This window comes from Diceros bicornis, chromosome 5 (assembly GCF_020826845.1).
Source record: "Diceros bicornis minor isolate mBicDic1 chromosome 5, mDicBic1.mat.cur, whole genome shotgun sequence".
Taxonomy (NCBI): domain Eukaryota; kingdom Metazoa; phylum Chordata; class Mammalia; order Perissodactyla; family Rhinocerotidae; genus Diceros; species Diceros bicornis.
The window spans coordinates 48,347,911-48,364,086 of record NC_080744.1 but is presented as its reverse complement, the minus strand read 5'-3'; the positions used below and the strand labels follow the sequence as shown (position 1 = coordinate 48,364,086).

Here is a 16,176-nt window from a genome sequence, read left to right as displayed (position 1 = left end):
AGTATCTGGGATATACTGAGAGTCATGAGTTTGGGCAGCCTGCAGCTACCCTGGCTTTGACTTTGGGAGTGTGCCTGATCTGTGGCCACCTAAAGTATAATACTTGATTTGTATAGTAAAGCAGTAGTCACCCTCCTCCATTGTTCTAATATGCAGGTACACAGAGCAATGTTACTATGCACACATGTATACTTGTGTAGGTTTTTTTTATAAAAAAGAAGTTTAGTAGCCAAAAGAAAGAATGGGGGAAATATATGTAGATCTAAGAGAAGATTGAGTCTGAATAGTACAAATTTGATTGCTAGGTAAACAGTTAAAGGTGAAGTGGGTATGGTGACCAGAGGCACGTAGTGCTTAAGACAAAACGTTAAGGCCTACTCTTATTGTCTTATCTAGAGACGTTGAAGCAATTCTGGCTGTTCCCCAACCCCCAAGGGTATATAATATTGAGGATGTTTGATATGTCAAAATGAGTCAGAGCATACTTGGTATTGTCCTTCATGTACAAAGATGACCAAAGCATTTCTGCAGACCCACCTGCTTTTCTAGTTGTCCGTGTCCTGAACCACCTGATCACTTGCCTAATCATGCTTGTGATCACTGGCACATTGTTCATTTGTTCGATGTCTACTGTCCCTGTAATAGGTATTCTGTACCAGACATCAGCCCGCTTTGGGTGTCAAACTTGACCTTGGCGTTACTTGTACTATTCTTTAGTCAACTGAATACAGTGAAGAATTCAAGGATATGATGATAGAGTATAAGGATTCGGTTTTGTATGAACAATATTATTACAACTGTATTTTTAAAGTATATATGTGGAAAAAGACTGTGAGGAAATACTAAGAAGTGATCTTAGAATGGTACATGATTTATTTTCTACTTATAAAATATTTTTATTGATTAAAATCATATAGATGATGTAGTGCATTGGTGGATTTCTTACAAACAACCACAGTAGATGGGCCAGTCTAAAACTGGCAAAGATGGGATATTCTTTTTTATTCAAAATGTTAGGAGGACCATGAATCTGAGGTACTGTAAGGAAATATTGAATATTCCAAAAACATGGTTTTAGCTTCCCCCCAAAGGCAGTGATCTCTTATGACAATGCCATATATCAAGCTGTTAGCTAGTTGAAAAAGCATTACTATCAGATAGTTTATGTTGAATGTGACCAACAGATACACACTCACACATATGCACATAGCTTAATAAATTATAAGATTTAATAATCATAAATATGTATTAGGAAATTTGGGAAAGGATAATTTATTGTACCAACTGAGATAATTAAATATTAAAATTTCATTTCATCACTGAATTTTATGAGTTTTAGTTTAAAATGCTGTAATTGAAAACTCTTCTTATTTCAAAGGCAGAAGAGGAGAGAAACTATCATATCTTCTATCAGCTTTGTGCCTCAGCAAAGTTACCTGAATTTAAAATGCTGCGATTAGGTATGAATATGCCATTAGATTTATTGTGCTGGTATTGTTTTCTGTTAATTTCTGAGTTCATAGACTTACTTGTTTAAAAGGAGACTATGTCGTACTGAAATATTTATGGAAGAAATAATAAGAGGTCTGCGGCTGGCTTCAAGATAACCCATGGGATGGGGAAGGAGTGAGTGGCTGCACAAATGGAGCAAGACTGGCCTTGAGTTGATACTTGTTTAAGATGGGGGATGAGTACGTAGAGGCTCATTGGACTAGTCTGTCTACTTTTGTGCATGTTTGAAATTTGCCTTTATTAAAAGAACAAACATTTAAAGGAGTTTATGTGATGGAGGCCTGTGAGGTTTCTGATGAGGGGAGTAAAGTGTTTAAAGAAATTATCCTAGTATGTAGATTGGAATAAAACCTTTAGGAAAGGACTATTCATTTTACCAATTAAGATAAACAAACTCCAAACATTTCACTCCATTATTTAATTTTGAGTTTTATTTTAAAATATAATTGAAAACACAGGCAGGGGCCAACCCGGAGGCGTAGTGGGTCAGTTCATGCACTCTGCTTCGGCAGTCTGTGGGTTCAGATCCCAGGCACGGACCCGTGCACTGCTCATCAAGCCATGCTGTGGCAGCATCCCACATACAAAAAAAATAGAAGATTGGCACAGATGTTAGCTCAGGGCCACTATTCCTCAAGCAAAAGGAGGAGGATTGGCAACAGATGTTAGCTCAGGGCCAATCTTCCTCACCAAAATGAATGAATGAATGAATGGATTGATCAATCAATCAATAAATAAAACACAGGCAGCCAAACTCCAGGCTCTATAGAGTTAACTGTGCTATCATTGCCTCTAATTCAGAGTGGACATAAGGGTAGATGTCAAGACTTTTTCATAGACTGCACATCTTTTGTTTTCCTTAATTGCAGGAGATGCAAATAACTTTCATTACACGATGCAGGGTGGCAGCCCTGTGATTGAAGGAGTAGATGACGCCAAGGAGATGGCACATACCAGGCAGGCCTGCACTTTGCTAGGTAATGTAATTTTATTCTTGGGCTCTTATGAGCAATAGCTTTTTTCTTTTTTCAAATGTAAACCATTTTATTGTATTCTGTTATCTAACCTAAATTGAATAAGCCAAAATGCAGACAGAATATCTTGTATTAGCTTTATAAGCAACTGGAACAAATAAATCTGTCTAAAAATAGAAACTCTTATATTTAGTGGAAATGGTAACATTTACATTTCATATGTAGATCTATAGATATAATGTTCACAATTGTATTTATTTTTTTTACTGAGGTAACAATAGTTTGTAACATTATATAAATTTCAGGTGTACATCATTATATTTTGACTTCTGTATGGACTACATCGTATTCACCACCAAAAGGGGGCTGTAGGGAGGGTGAAAGGGGTAAAAGGGCACATTTGTACCATGACAGATGAGCAACTTTTTGACTCAAGCAACCTTTGTTTGGAATATTGGCTTAGCTTTGTATTAAGTGGTGAGTATTGTTGGGAGATTTAATATTCCTTATAAAACACATTTAGATAGCATGGGCACGAGGTTGCGTTTTGGGGTGATGGGAACTGTTCCAGAATTAGATGGTGGTAATGGTTGCACAACTTTGTAAATTTACTAAAAAACATTGAACTGTGTACTTAAAAGGGGTGAATTTTATGGTATACAAATTATCCCTCAATAAAGCTATTTAAAAACACATTCAGGGCATCAGAGGAGATCGGACTAATTCTTTGCTTAAATTTTTACAAAATTTGAAACCTGGAGCTAAATGAAATGAGTTCCTGCACAAACTCACATTTTGTGGGGTTCTTTGTTTTGGGAGTCTTTTTGTGGCTGGGAAATGTAGCTAAACTAGCTTGGTGAGAAAACAATGTATTACATGTAGTTTATTCTGTTTTTGAAATGGCTCAGATGTCACTGTCTTGTTTCTGGGATTTAAAAAATATTGGGTCTATATATAAATAAATTCATTTTTGGAACTGTAATGTGCGACTTTTAGTGATTAATTATTTATTTAAAAACCTCGGAATATGAATAACTCTAAAATCATACATTGGTATTTTGAGGAGTACCCTGAAGTGAGTTAATTTAATTTAAAAGCATTGCTAGTCAGAGTGTGACCCAGGACCACTGTGGAGCTTGCAAAAATGCAGAATCCCAGACTCCATCTCAGACCTACTGGATCAGAATCTGCATTTTTTTTTTTTTGAGGAAGATTGGCCCTGAGCTAGCATCTGTTGCCGATCTTCTTGTTTTTCTTTTTTCTCCCCAAAGCCCCAATACGTAGTTGTATATCCTAGTTGTAGGTCCTTCCAGTTCTTCTATGTGGGATCCCACCTCAGCATGGCTTGATGAGCGAGCAGTAAGTAGGTCTGTGCCCAGGATCTGAACCAGCAAACCCCAGGTCGCTGAAGCGGAATTTGAGAACTTAACTGCTACGCCACTGGGCGGGCCCCAGAATCAGCATTTTAACAAGATCCATTACTGATTCATATGCATATTAAAGTTTGAAAAACACTGCTTTACTTCTAGGGCTAAATCTGTTTCTTAATAGGAAATTACAAATTTGGAAAAGCCATGATGCAAAGATGTCAAAAACATTCATCATAAGATCAACTCTCAATTACCCTGAATATGATTACATTGTAGGGGAGCAGAATTTGCTACCCCAAACTGTGTTTCTTTGGCTTGATTATTTTTAAGAACTAAGAGTTAGGAAGAAACTGATCTTCCTAACTAAGAACTAGAGTTAGGACTAAGAACTAAGAACTAAGAGTTAGGAAGAAACTGATCTTCCCTCTAACTGCCTAAAAGAATTTTAGAAGGAGCTATCACCATAAATAACTATAGTATAATATGAACTAGGTGTGGTAGACAGGGAGGAACCTAACAAGGCCCATTTGATCAGAGTCCTCCTCATGTCCCAGTGTCGTTGCAAGGCATGGCAAACATTTGTTTACCAAACATTTGCTTTTCCATCTCCCTGTGAATTGCCTTGCTCCCCTTTGAAGTCCCAAACTGCTACCACCACCATCCTCTTTTGTCCTTAGCTGAAGATGGTATTTAATGTGGTGGCTTTGGCCATTTTGGCGAGTTACTCAGTTTTCCTGGGTTTCTCTCATGTATACATGTTATTAAAATTTGTTTGATTTTCTTCTGTTATTCTGTCTCATGTCAATTTAATTTTTAGACTAGTCAGAAGAACCTAGAAGGTTCTGAGTTACCTTCTTCTGAGGTAGAGGAAAATTTCTTCCTCCCCTACAACATGTTTGGAAATAATTTTACTATTATTACCTGCATATAATTATATCTAATATTCTGAAAATTCTTACCTTATTGGAAAATGAAGCCAGATCTGATAAAACACCAAGGGCTATCCAGCTTTCTCGTCCTGTCTTATCCTTCAGGTCCTGCTCTAATGCTGGATTTGGACTGGGGTCATCAGTCCATGAGTGATGGTCATCACTTATCAGGCTGGAGTACAGCACTTCTAATCTTGGGGTCTCTGACTTATGCTTGGTCTGTAGTTAGAAGGAATAATTAAATAATTTGACTTAAAACAGCCTTGTTGGGCTGCAACTTGCATCTGGAGTAGAGATAAATAGAAAAGGAAATAATGTTAGTAAAATACTTAAATCCAGTATATGACAATGATGTTGATAATTTATTTAGTACTTACCATGTGTCACATAGTGTGTTAAGTATACTAAGTGCATTTTCTCATTTAATGCTCCCAAACACCCTTTGAGATAGTCGCTATTATTCTCACATCTCAAATGAGGAAATGGACGCATAGAAGAGTGAAGTTATCTGCCCATGTGAGATGGCAGGTAGGGAACACAGCCAGGCCTTAAGCCCAGGTCTCTACTCCACAGCTCATGCTCTCAACCGTGATACTAAACTGCATTAGGTGTTAATGTCAACAAAGATGAAAGTGTTGTTAACTATGACACATTATAATGTACACAGCATATTTCAATATTCAAGAATTAAAAATAGGCTTAAAATTGCTCTAATGTTTAGTTCCTTTTCTGAAATCAATCACTTGTTCATTTTCATTTACTCTATTGTTTCAGGAATTAGTGAATCTTATCAGATGGGAATTTTCCGAATACTTGCTGGCATCCTTCACTTAGGCAATGTTGGATTTACGTCTCGAGATTCAGACAGCTGCACAATACCTGTAAGTTTAGAACAAGCTTAGTGTGATAGCAGTTGATTTGTGTTTTAGTTTTGTTTGTTCTTTATGGAAGCAATATATTTGAAGTCTCTCTATTAACGTTATCAGAGAGATATATTATCCAAAGTAGAATCTTGAACTGAAAATAAAGAAATATGGATTCTAATCCCTGGTGTACAGTGATTTTGTGTGTGTGTGTGTGTGTGTGAGTGTGAGAGAGAGGAGAGAACTTGGTACATGTCAGATCTGTATAACAGAGGAGGGAAATCTTAGATGTGAAAGTTGGATTGGTGAGTCTAGAGAGAAGGATTCCTTTGGCCCATGGCACAAGTACCAAGAATTGATATCTTTGTTTCTTTAGCTGTGGAAGTGTAATATGGTTTAAAAGTTATTGAAGAAACTGTTAGCAGTGGTTAATCCTAGGAAGAGGAACTAGATGTTGGGGGGGATGGAGTATCTTCACTGTGATTTACATAGTCTTCCACACTTAGTTATAACTGCACACTGGGAATTAAAACCCAATTCCATATGTGGAAACATTTGTTTAAACTGTAACAAAACCTAACAGTCCCAGATTGTCCTCATTGGGCATTTGTGATTTGCAGTATTTCCTGATCACCACCATCAAAGATACACAGACACACACACACACACACACAGACACACACACACACTCATATATATTTATTAGATATTTTATAACTTTATTAAAATGGAGGAAGTTTTAATATAATTATTTTTTCCCATCCTGCTTCCTCGAAGTTTGTGATAGGAAATAATCTTGAAATTTATGTTTCACTCTTCAGGCACCCAAGTTGATATTAGCAAATCTACATGTAGATTAATTTGTATGACTTAAATGTGGGTAAATTAGATTTGAGTTTTAAAATATATGTTTCAGTATCTCTGCCTGGATTCAATCCCAACTTTACTTTTTACTCACTGTGTTTTTGAGTGAGTTGCTTAGCATCTCTGAACCTCAGTTTCCTCATCTGTAAAATGAAAGGTACTTTCTTTTCCGGCAGTTTAGGACTAGGTGCTCTGATTGACATTCATGTTGGATAAATATATTTAAAAATATATTTTTTGATAAATACATGAGAATTCAGAGGCCAAAAACTAAGTGAAAATGAACTTAGAGAATGAAGCAGAACCCTGAAGCTACGACTCACCTCAAGGGCGTTTGCTGAACCCAATGACCTTGAGCTTTGGTTTTCATAGCCAAGTGGGGTGCAGAGGTCAAAAAACAAAGCCTGGGACTCATATAAACAGGGGAATAAATAGGGGAATCCCTGCCGAAAGCTGAGACCCTAAATGGGGAACTAATAGTAAACTTGCCCACCACCCACTCCAAGAGTACAGAGAAAAGTTAATCTGGCTCAAGCCTTGGTGCTAAGTAGAGGAGGAAAAAATAGTTCCCTAAAAATTTATAGCAATGAACTGACTCGCACACAAACTCCAGCCTGATTTCGTAATTCCTGGATGGTCCCAGAAAGCTACACACAGAAACTTAGCTTAAATTGGTCCTGGATTGGTAGTGCCCTAGATGCCCAACAGAAGCAAATGCAAATCTACTTTGGAGGATCCACCTTCAATCCAGGCCTCAATAGAGCACCATGAGGAAACTTACAAGATAGCCCGGCTCATAGTCAAGAATCACAAATCCCAAGATACAACAAAATAGATGGGGCTAAGTGATAGAACAGATACCAGAATTAAACCTGCTAAGAATGCCAAAAGAAATTAGTAGCAGATTTGACACAGCTGAGAAGAGAACTGATTCCCTAGAAGACAGATGTGAAGAAATTACCCAAAATGCAAATAGGACCCAGAGATGGGACACTTAAACAACAGTTAAGAAAGATGAAGTATACAGTAGTAAAATTTAATTTTAATCGAATGAGAATTCCTAAAGGAGAGAAAAAAGAGAGTGAGGTGGACATAATGTTTGAAGAGATAATTACTAAAAAATTTCAGAACTTGTGAAAATGACTCTAAAGCACAGATTTGGAAAGTCTAGAAAATCTCAGAATAAATAAAAAGAAATCCACTCCTAGGCACACCGTAATGATACTAAAGGCAGAGAGAAAAATCTTAAAACAGTTGGAGAGAGAAGACATTACTCTTGAAGAATAGCAATTAAAGTGATATCTCACTTCCCAACTGCTACAACAGGAGCCAGAAAACAGTAGACTACTATCTTCAGTGTTCTAGAGTTAATAATTATATACTTAGAATTGTATATCCTGTAAAAATAACTTTCTAGAATAAAGGAAAAATAGAAGTGTTTTCAGACAAATAGAAACTTGTGAGAATTTGCCACCAATAGACCCTCACTAAAGGAAATATTAAAGGACATAGTTTAGGCAGAAGGAAAGGGATCCTAGGTAGAAAATGTAAAATGTGAGAAGAAATGATGAATCAATAAACTAATAAAGTATGGGAAAATGTAGATAAAATTTGATTAATTAAAACAATAATAATGAATAGTGTATTGGGCTGGAAAAGATAGAACTCACCACAACGTACTTATTAGTTACAAAAGGAAAGATAGTTATCTTTACAGTGGAGAAACCTGGCAGACATTCCCTTAACTAGGTGACCACAATTGACATGACCAGTAATGGGACCAATCAGCATCACGTAACTTCTGATACAGCACACCAAGGAGAGTGCAACATCACTTCTCTGATACTCCTGCCCAAAAGGCATGACCCAAATCTAATCATGTGGCAACACTGTACAAACCCAAATTGAGGGACATGCTCTTCAAAAATGTCAAGGTCACAAAAGACAAAGAAAAGAGTGAAGAACTGTTCAGATTAAAGGAGACTAATGAAACACGATAACTAAATTCAATGCATGAACCTAGATTGGATCCTGGACCATAGGAGTATATTTGTTTGCTTTATTTTTTTTCCACAGAGGACATATATTAGGTCAATCAGCAAAAACTGAATTAGATCTGCAGGTTAGATAATAGGGTTGTGTATCATTGCTAATTTTCTGATTTTGTTCATTATACCACAGTTATTATGTAAGATAATGTCTTTGGTTTTTAGGAAATACACACTGAAATATTTGGGACTAAAAGCTCATCATGTTTACAGCTTACTTTAAAAAGGTTCTGAAAAAATAATGTGTATTTATATGTGTGTGACAGAGTGAGAGAGAAAGAGAATGATACAAGCAAATGTGGTAAAATGTTAATATTTAGGGAATCTGGGTGAAGTTAGCAAATGTGGTAAGATGTTAATATTTAGGGAATCTGGGTGAAGAGAGCTCTTTGTACTATTCTTGCAACTTTTCTGTTAGTCTAAAATTAGTTCAAAATAAAAAGTTTAAAGAAATGAAGTGAATCACCAGAGGCCCCCCCCCCCCCCGCCCCCAAATGATAGAAGTTCTGCATAACAAAGCTCATATATTGGGATGGGGTGTTTGGAGTTAGTGTTATTTAATTACATTAAATTAACTAATGCAAATTAATGCTTCTATTATGAAAAATAGAAACAGAAAGTAAGCCTTTCAAACTAATAGAGAGGAAAATGGACTGAAAAAAAAAATCCAAATATAGCAAGAAAGGGAGAGAAAAATTTAGAAAAAGTGGGAGAAATAAAGGCACTATAGAAATAATTATTACAAATCGACTAATGCTTCAGTTGAAATGGGTTGTTAGACTGTTTTAAGAATTCAGGTATATACTTTTGAAAGAAGCATTCCTAAAACATTAAGGTATAGAAAGTTTTGGGGGCCGGCCCGGTGGCGTGGTGATTAAGTTTGCGTGCTCTGCTTCAGCAGCCTGGGGTTCGCAGGTTCAGATTCTGGATGCAGACCTACACACCGCTTATCAAGCCATGCTGTGGCAGTCGTCCCACATATAAGGTAGAGGAAGATGGGCACGGATGTTAGCCCAGGGCCAATCTTTCTCAGCAAAAAGAGGAGTATTGGCAATGGATGTTAGCTCAGGGCTAATCTTCCTCACCAAAAAAAAAAAAAGAAAGTTTGAAAATAAAAGGTTTAGAAAAGACACACCACAATAGCCAGAAAAAACTGGCAGAGCTATAGTGATACTGGACAAAATAAACTTTGATGCCAAAAGCGGTACTAGAGATAAATAAAGTCACTATGTAATGATAGAGATTTTATTCACCAGGAAGATATAATAGTTCTAAACTTGCATGTACTTAATGACATAGCCTCAAAATATATAAAACAAAAATCAACAAAAACCACAAGAAAAAATAGACAAATCTGAGAGATTATTGACTTCTCTCAATTATTGATAGGTGAAGAAGTCCAAAAATTTGTAAAGTTATAGAAAATTTGAACAAAACAGTTTACAACCTTGATCTAATAGAACAATATGGTAATGCCATTCAAGTAGAATTGAGAGTACTGGGCCACTTCTAAATGATGTCAATCATTCATATATATGTATATGAATAAAATGAGCTGCTTATTTAAGGGAGTTGAACCATGCTGTTGCTAATGGTGCTGCTTTGTATCTGAAGTGATTACTTGGGAGGAGGAGAGATTAAAGAAAGAAGGGACTGCTTCAGTGGGAAGGGTCAGGGAAGGGATGAGAGTGCCAGGAGACTCAGGTTCTAATGAGAACTCTGACATACACAGGCCATGTGATTTTTGATAAACTATTCTCTTGGATCTTATTTCCTCATTTGTCAATTAGAGATAACAGTGTTCACCCTGCCTATTCTCCAGGATTGTTATCAGATTCAATTGAAACATGTGAGTGAAGATGTTGAAAAATATAATGCACTAACATGGATTAAATTAAACAAGTATTTATTGAATGCCTTCTCATGCAAGGCCTATAGAAGACATTGTAGGGGATACAGGGGTATAAGTCATCAAAGAGATTCTAATCTAAGAAGTCACACAAATAACTCTCAAGTTATCTGTTTAAAACCCTTCAGTGGGCTCCCATGGCTCTCAGGATAAAGACCAGCCACAGTATAGCCTCTGCCTGTCTCTCTGGCTTCATCTCATACCTTTTCTCTCTCACTCAGCTTCAATCCCTCATATGCTGGTTTCCCTCCCATGACAGAACTTTTATACCAGCTGTTCCCTCAGCTTGGAAGACCCTCTCCTCTCCCTTTCACTGAGTTGACATCTTTTCATCCTTCAGATCTCAGCTCCATTTCTCAAGTCAACTGTCTCCTGCCTCCCTGAATAGGGCACACTCCTCTTACATGGAATCTTAGCATAGTGTCCTTCTCCTCTGGAGTAATTTTATGTTTTAGAGAGCAATCATTTGATTAATATCCATTTCCCCTAGTGACTATAAGTTCTAGGAGGACAGGGACCATGTCTGTTTTTGTTTACTAGCATCTAATAGGCACTCAGTAAATATTTGTTGACAAGCTGACTGATTTTCTGATTGACTAACTAAATGAATGTGCCTAAAGAGAGATATGAGCAAATACTATGAAGAGACAAAGGAAGAGGTAATTTTTGAAATGAGCCCTAGAAGAGATTGTAAAATGCTGCCTAGATGCTGGTTTGATAGATGATTGTGATTATAGTCATTGACCAGCTTCAAGTGATTTTGGTGTTTGTTATAACCGTGAAATTGCTGGGTTTTATTTGTTACCTCTTTCTTGGTATTTTTCAGTAAATACTTATTTGATTGATCTGATCATAGGAAATAATCCATTCTCTTTTGGCAGCCCAAGCATGAACCTCTCAGCATCTTCTGTGACCTCATGGGCGTGGAATATGAGGAGATGTGTCACTGGCTCTGCCATCGGAAGCTGGCTACTGCCACAGAGACATACATCAAGCCCATCTCCAAGCTGCAGGCGACAAATGCCCGTGATGCTTTGGCCAAGCACATCTATGCTAAGCTCTTTAGCTGGATTGTAGATCATGTCAATCAGGTTCTCCATTCTGCTGTCAAGCAGCACTCTTTTATTGGCGTGCTGGACATTTATGGGTAAGTATATTTGGCTTAGTGGTCTGCCAGAGAGCATTTCTTCCTAGAGATTATATAGTAACTTTAAGTGGGTATTTGATTCTGTCTCCTACTGGTAAGGAGAAAGAAATTAGAAGAGAATTTCTAAAAATCTAATTTCATTTGCTACTTTGCCTTTTCTAGGTACCCTTCATTAGCTGTTAAGGCCCTTCCTGTACATTTATGCTTTTTGATGCCTAATTTTTCATTATCTGGTTCAGTTTTTCAAAGAACCTGTGAGATAGGAGTATCCCAGTTCCCTTCTATGTGTATGCAGACACTGTGAATCTGTAAATTGACAAGAGCATAGCTCTATCATAATTCTGATTGTTTTCCGCTTGGGATGAATTAGCCCTCAAAAACTCATACTATTGAACACCTCTGCACTCTGGAGCCTTTAAAAAAATCTCTGTGCCACTTGGCTGATATCTATCTACTGGGGACATTTTCCATGTTACTGACGTATAAACCCTTATCTTCACTGATGTGGAAAGAAAGTTTCATAATGTTGAGATATTACCCATTTCTTTCTTTCTGATGTGCACATTTTTTTTTAAAAATAATTTATTTATTTATTTATTTTTCCCCCCAAAGCCCCAGTAGATAGTTGTATGTCATAGTTGCACATCCTTCTAGTTGCTGTATGTGGGACGTGGCTCAGCATGGCCGGAGAAGCGGTGCGTCGGTGCGCACCTGGGATCCGAACCCGGACCACCAGCAGCGGAGCGCTCGCCCTTAACCGCTAAGCCACGGGGCCGGCCCTGATGTGCACATTTTGAATATTTTAAAAAAGTTATTTGCTCCTTTTTCTCCCCTTCTCATGTTATTTTTGGTTTTACAGATTTGAAACATTTGAGATAAACAGTTTTGAACAGTTTTGCATAAATTATGCAAATGAAAAACTACAGCAACAATTCAATATGGTAAGAATTTTCTTCGTTGAATAATATTCTGCTCTAAATTATTCTCTTGAATTTCTAGTCTATGTTTAAAGTCTGGTTCCTGAAATGAAGTTGTAAATTACAATTATTATCTGGGGTTTAGAACAGCTGAACTACTGAGGAACTTATGATTAATAAATGATGCAATATTAGAAAAATGTTTATGGTCCAGATAGGATTCAAGGTCATCCTTGGGTTGCTGTCTGAGAATAGTGAAAATTTGGTCCAAATACATTGAGTGAGGGAAGCAGGAAGTGTGTTAGGTGGTACCATAAGGAGTATGAAGCTTTGAGCCCAGGGATATCCTTCAGTTTGTTGTTCCTGAGGCTAATTATGTGTGGAGTTATGACTATCTTAACTCTTACTTGCTGTATTAGCAAGATGTCAGAATGAAAAATCAGAACATATTCTCTTTTGTACGTATTTTTTACATATTTTATTTAACATGTTCTCTTTTCAGTAGTCTGAGACATTCACCGAGACAATGGCAATGGGAATATTTTGAGAGTGGCTCTTGTGAAGTAGTAATATCAAATATCTTAGAGCATTATCATGGTGTTGGGAGATTTGAAAGTGCCTAATAATGAGGGGCAGCAGACTGTAATAGTGAAGAGCACAAACCCCTGAGGTGAACTGCTTGGGTTGGAGTTCTACTCTGCATTGATCATCCAGGGGCCCTTGTGCAAGTTAATTGACTTTCCTGGGCCTTAGTCGTTTCATCTGTATAATGGGGATAATAATAGTACCTACTACACATGTTGTATGGATTAAATGAGTTGGGATATGTAAAGTGCTCACCAAAGGCTAGTCACAGTTCTAAGTGCAAGATTAGGGGTGGTTATTAGTATTGATGGAAGAGAATATTAAAATTAAGTCACTGATAGGAATTGGAAGATGGAAGAGAAGAGAGCTGAAGGACAGAAAAAGAGCCCTTAATATTCTCATCTTACAATGAGAGAGGTCAAGTGATATAGTCTATAGTTGGTGAACAAAAAATAGAAGTTTAAAGATATTATTTTAAGTTACAAAATTAATAAAAACCAAAAGAAGATATAAAAATAGTAATATTGAGAGGATAGGAGAGGAGCAATGGAGAGGTGGTGTATGTGAATTTAGTCTCATCTATCTTATCAAGAAATCAATAGATAATGTTTCAAGTGAGTAAATAAAAAAATAGCTGATAAGCATATTCTTTAGAGGTAAATATCAGAAGAAATAGTTAAGGGAGTTAAAAATGGTTGCCTCCAGGGAGTAAGACCTGGGGTTGGGGAGGGATGAGACAAGGGATTGTTGCTTGTCGTCACAAAACCTTTGATTTTTAAAAATATTGCATATACTTTGATAAAAATTCAGACCATCTTTATTTAGCAAATTAAGCTAACTTAACACAGTGAAATAATGTAGAGGTCATTGTAAAACCTTAGGCTTATGATTATTTCCATAAGAATGTGATTGGTGTATTTTTCATCTCTGCATAAGAAACATTAATAAAAACCTGTCAGAGACTAAACTGAGCATTAGCTTTTCTAAGATTTTCCTGAGTTTCTTAACACTTTAATCAGTGCCATAGCATTCTGCTGTTTCCCAGTATGTTTTGGCACAAGGTGACTGAAAATATAAGGAACTAACATGAGCCTCTTTAGGGACTGGCAATTTTGTCTTTTCTCAAGGGCCTCGTGTTTCTGACTCTCTTGTTTCTCTTTCTGTCTCTATTCATCTGTTTCTTCTTCTCTGTCTATCTGTCTGTCTGTCTCTCTCTCATACACACACACACACCCATACTGCATCTTAGCCTCTCTCTGCACAACTGCTCCACTCCATCTTACTGTCAGATGGCACATTATTTCCTTCTATTCTGTATATTTTTTCTCAAGGTTTCTGCTTCCACACTTCAAACTACCTGTGAACCCAGCAGTGGTTGGAATGCTCCTCCATCCTCTTAACTTGCTCAGCTCCCATTCATCTTGACTTCTTTCAGCTTCAGCTTCCACTGTTAGTTGTCTGTTTTCCAATTCTTATACCTGAGAAAGAGAGTTTGATTAACGCAGTTCATTTTTTCATCAGAGATCTCTGGCAGTTGACTAGCTGTGGCTAGGAACATGGGGTCTCACAGTAAAGAACTTGGCTGCTTTGGGCTCCTCCCTCAGCAGGGGCTGTGGGTGGGGTAGTGGGCAGGAGAAACATGGCGATTGGCATGTTTGGTGCTTGGAGGCATTACTGTATTGACCGAGGATCTCTTGCCATATTGAACTTCATGCCCACATTGTCTTTTTGATAACTGAGCATCCAAAATTTTTGAGGCCTCCTGGACTTTTCTGAACTAGACATAGAGATGTGTGTGAGAAACAAGGTCTATTTAAAGTGTGGAGCAGTGTTTCTGTTGTCAGTGTGGAGACTGCGTATAAATTAATGAATTAAAAAAATACAGGGCTTATTGTTTTGGAAAATACTGATACCATCAGTCAGGACATTCGGCTCACACATGGTGCCCTATTTGCCTTCTCATTGATGAAAAGAACAGAATAAATTTGCTTTCTAATTAACATGACATAAATATTCATGTGATGACTATTTTTTGACTAAAGCTTATTGCAACTGGTTAGATTGTAAATGCTGCGAATGAGCCAAGAGTGGCATTATAGTAAGTATAGAATAAAGTGGGAAAGTTCCAGGTGCATGAGAAGAGTACATATCAGAAATCTTGGTGACACCTAAGTTTTGCGGGGTTCTGGGTCTTAGAAAATATGTGTTGTCAGGGCAGCCCCGTGGCGTAGTGGTTAAGTGTGCGCGCTCTGCTGCTGGCGGCCTGGGTTCAGATCCTGGGCGTGCACCAAGACACCGCTTGTCAGGCCGTGCTGTGGCGGCGTCCCATATAAAGTGGAGGAAGATGGGCACGGATGTTAGCTCAGAGCCAGTCTTCCTCAGCAAAAAGAGGAGGATTGGCATGGATGTTAGCTCAGGGCTGATCTTCCTCACAAAAAAGAAAGAAAGAAAGAAAGAAAATATGTGTTGTCTTGTCATAACCACAGAGGGCTAATCTTCCCAGAAAAGTAGCACGATATGTGAGAGAACCAAGGGAGACAAAAGAGACAGGTAGAGGAAAGTAGAAACCCCCAGAAATGACTGAGTAGAGGTCAGTAGCCTCTGTAGAGACTGGAAGTTGTGGGTGGCTCCTTGGCTGGGCGGCGTGAGGCAGGAGCTGCAGCAGTGGTTGGATTGCCCTTCCCACCTGGACTAACTTAACTACCATTCATCTGCAGCGCTCAGATCATACAGCTCTTCCTCAGGAAAGCCTTCCCTCACCACCCTGTATCCAAACTAGATGAGGACTCTTGCTCTCATAGCTCGCATTATTTTCCTCTGTAACGTTATTACAGTTTGTAATTATATTCCTTGTGATTATTTGATTTGTGTCTGTTTCTCCCACTAGTCTCCAAACTCCATGAGGGCAGAGCCCATGTCTGTTTTGTTAATGGTGTGCAGTGACTGCTATATGGTAGACAGTCAATACATATTTTTGCTTAAATGAATGAAGGATGATTAGTAGCAGTGGTGAGGATGGTGGCTGAGCATTTAGCAGAAATAGCAATGGATTGGTAGT

The 16,176-nt window shown here is 37.7% G+C and overlaps 1 protein-coding gene across 4 annotated transcripts in view; it reads left to right on the top strand.

Annotated features, from left to right (window-relative positions):
* The window catches only part of MYO5A (myosin VA), a 194,350-nt gene that overhangs the window by 84,606 nt on the left and 93,568 nt on the right, over nucleotides 1-16,176 (top strand). For all 4 annotated transcript variants that reach the window (XM_058541598.1, XM_058541600.1, XM_058541597.1 and 1 more), the window contains 5 exons: nucleotides 1,379-1,460; nucleotides 2,382-2,489; nucleotides 5,560-5,666; nucleotides 11,351-11,616; nucleotides 12,476-12,557. In XM_058541598.1, coding sequence (XP_058397581.1) covers nucleotides 1,379-1,460; nucleotides 2,382-2,489; nucleotides 5,560-5,666; nucleotides 11,351-11,616; nucleotides 12,476-12,557 — 645 coding nt within the window. The remainder of the gene's footprint in view (nucleotides 1-1,378; nucleotides 1,461-2,381; nucleotides 2,490-5,559; nucleotides 5,667-11,350; nucleotides 11,617-12,475; nucleotides 12,558-16,176) is intronic.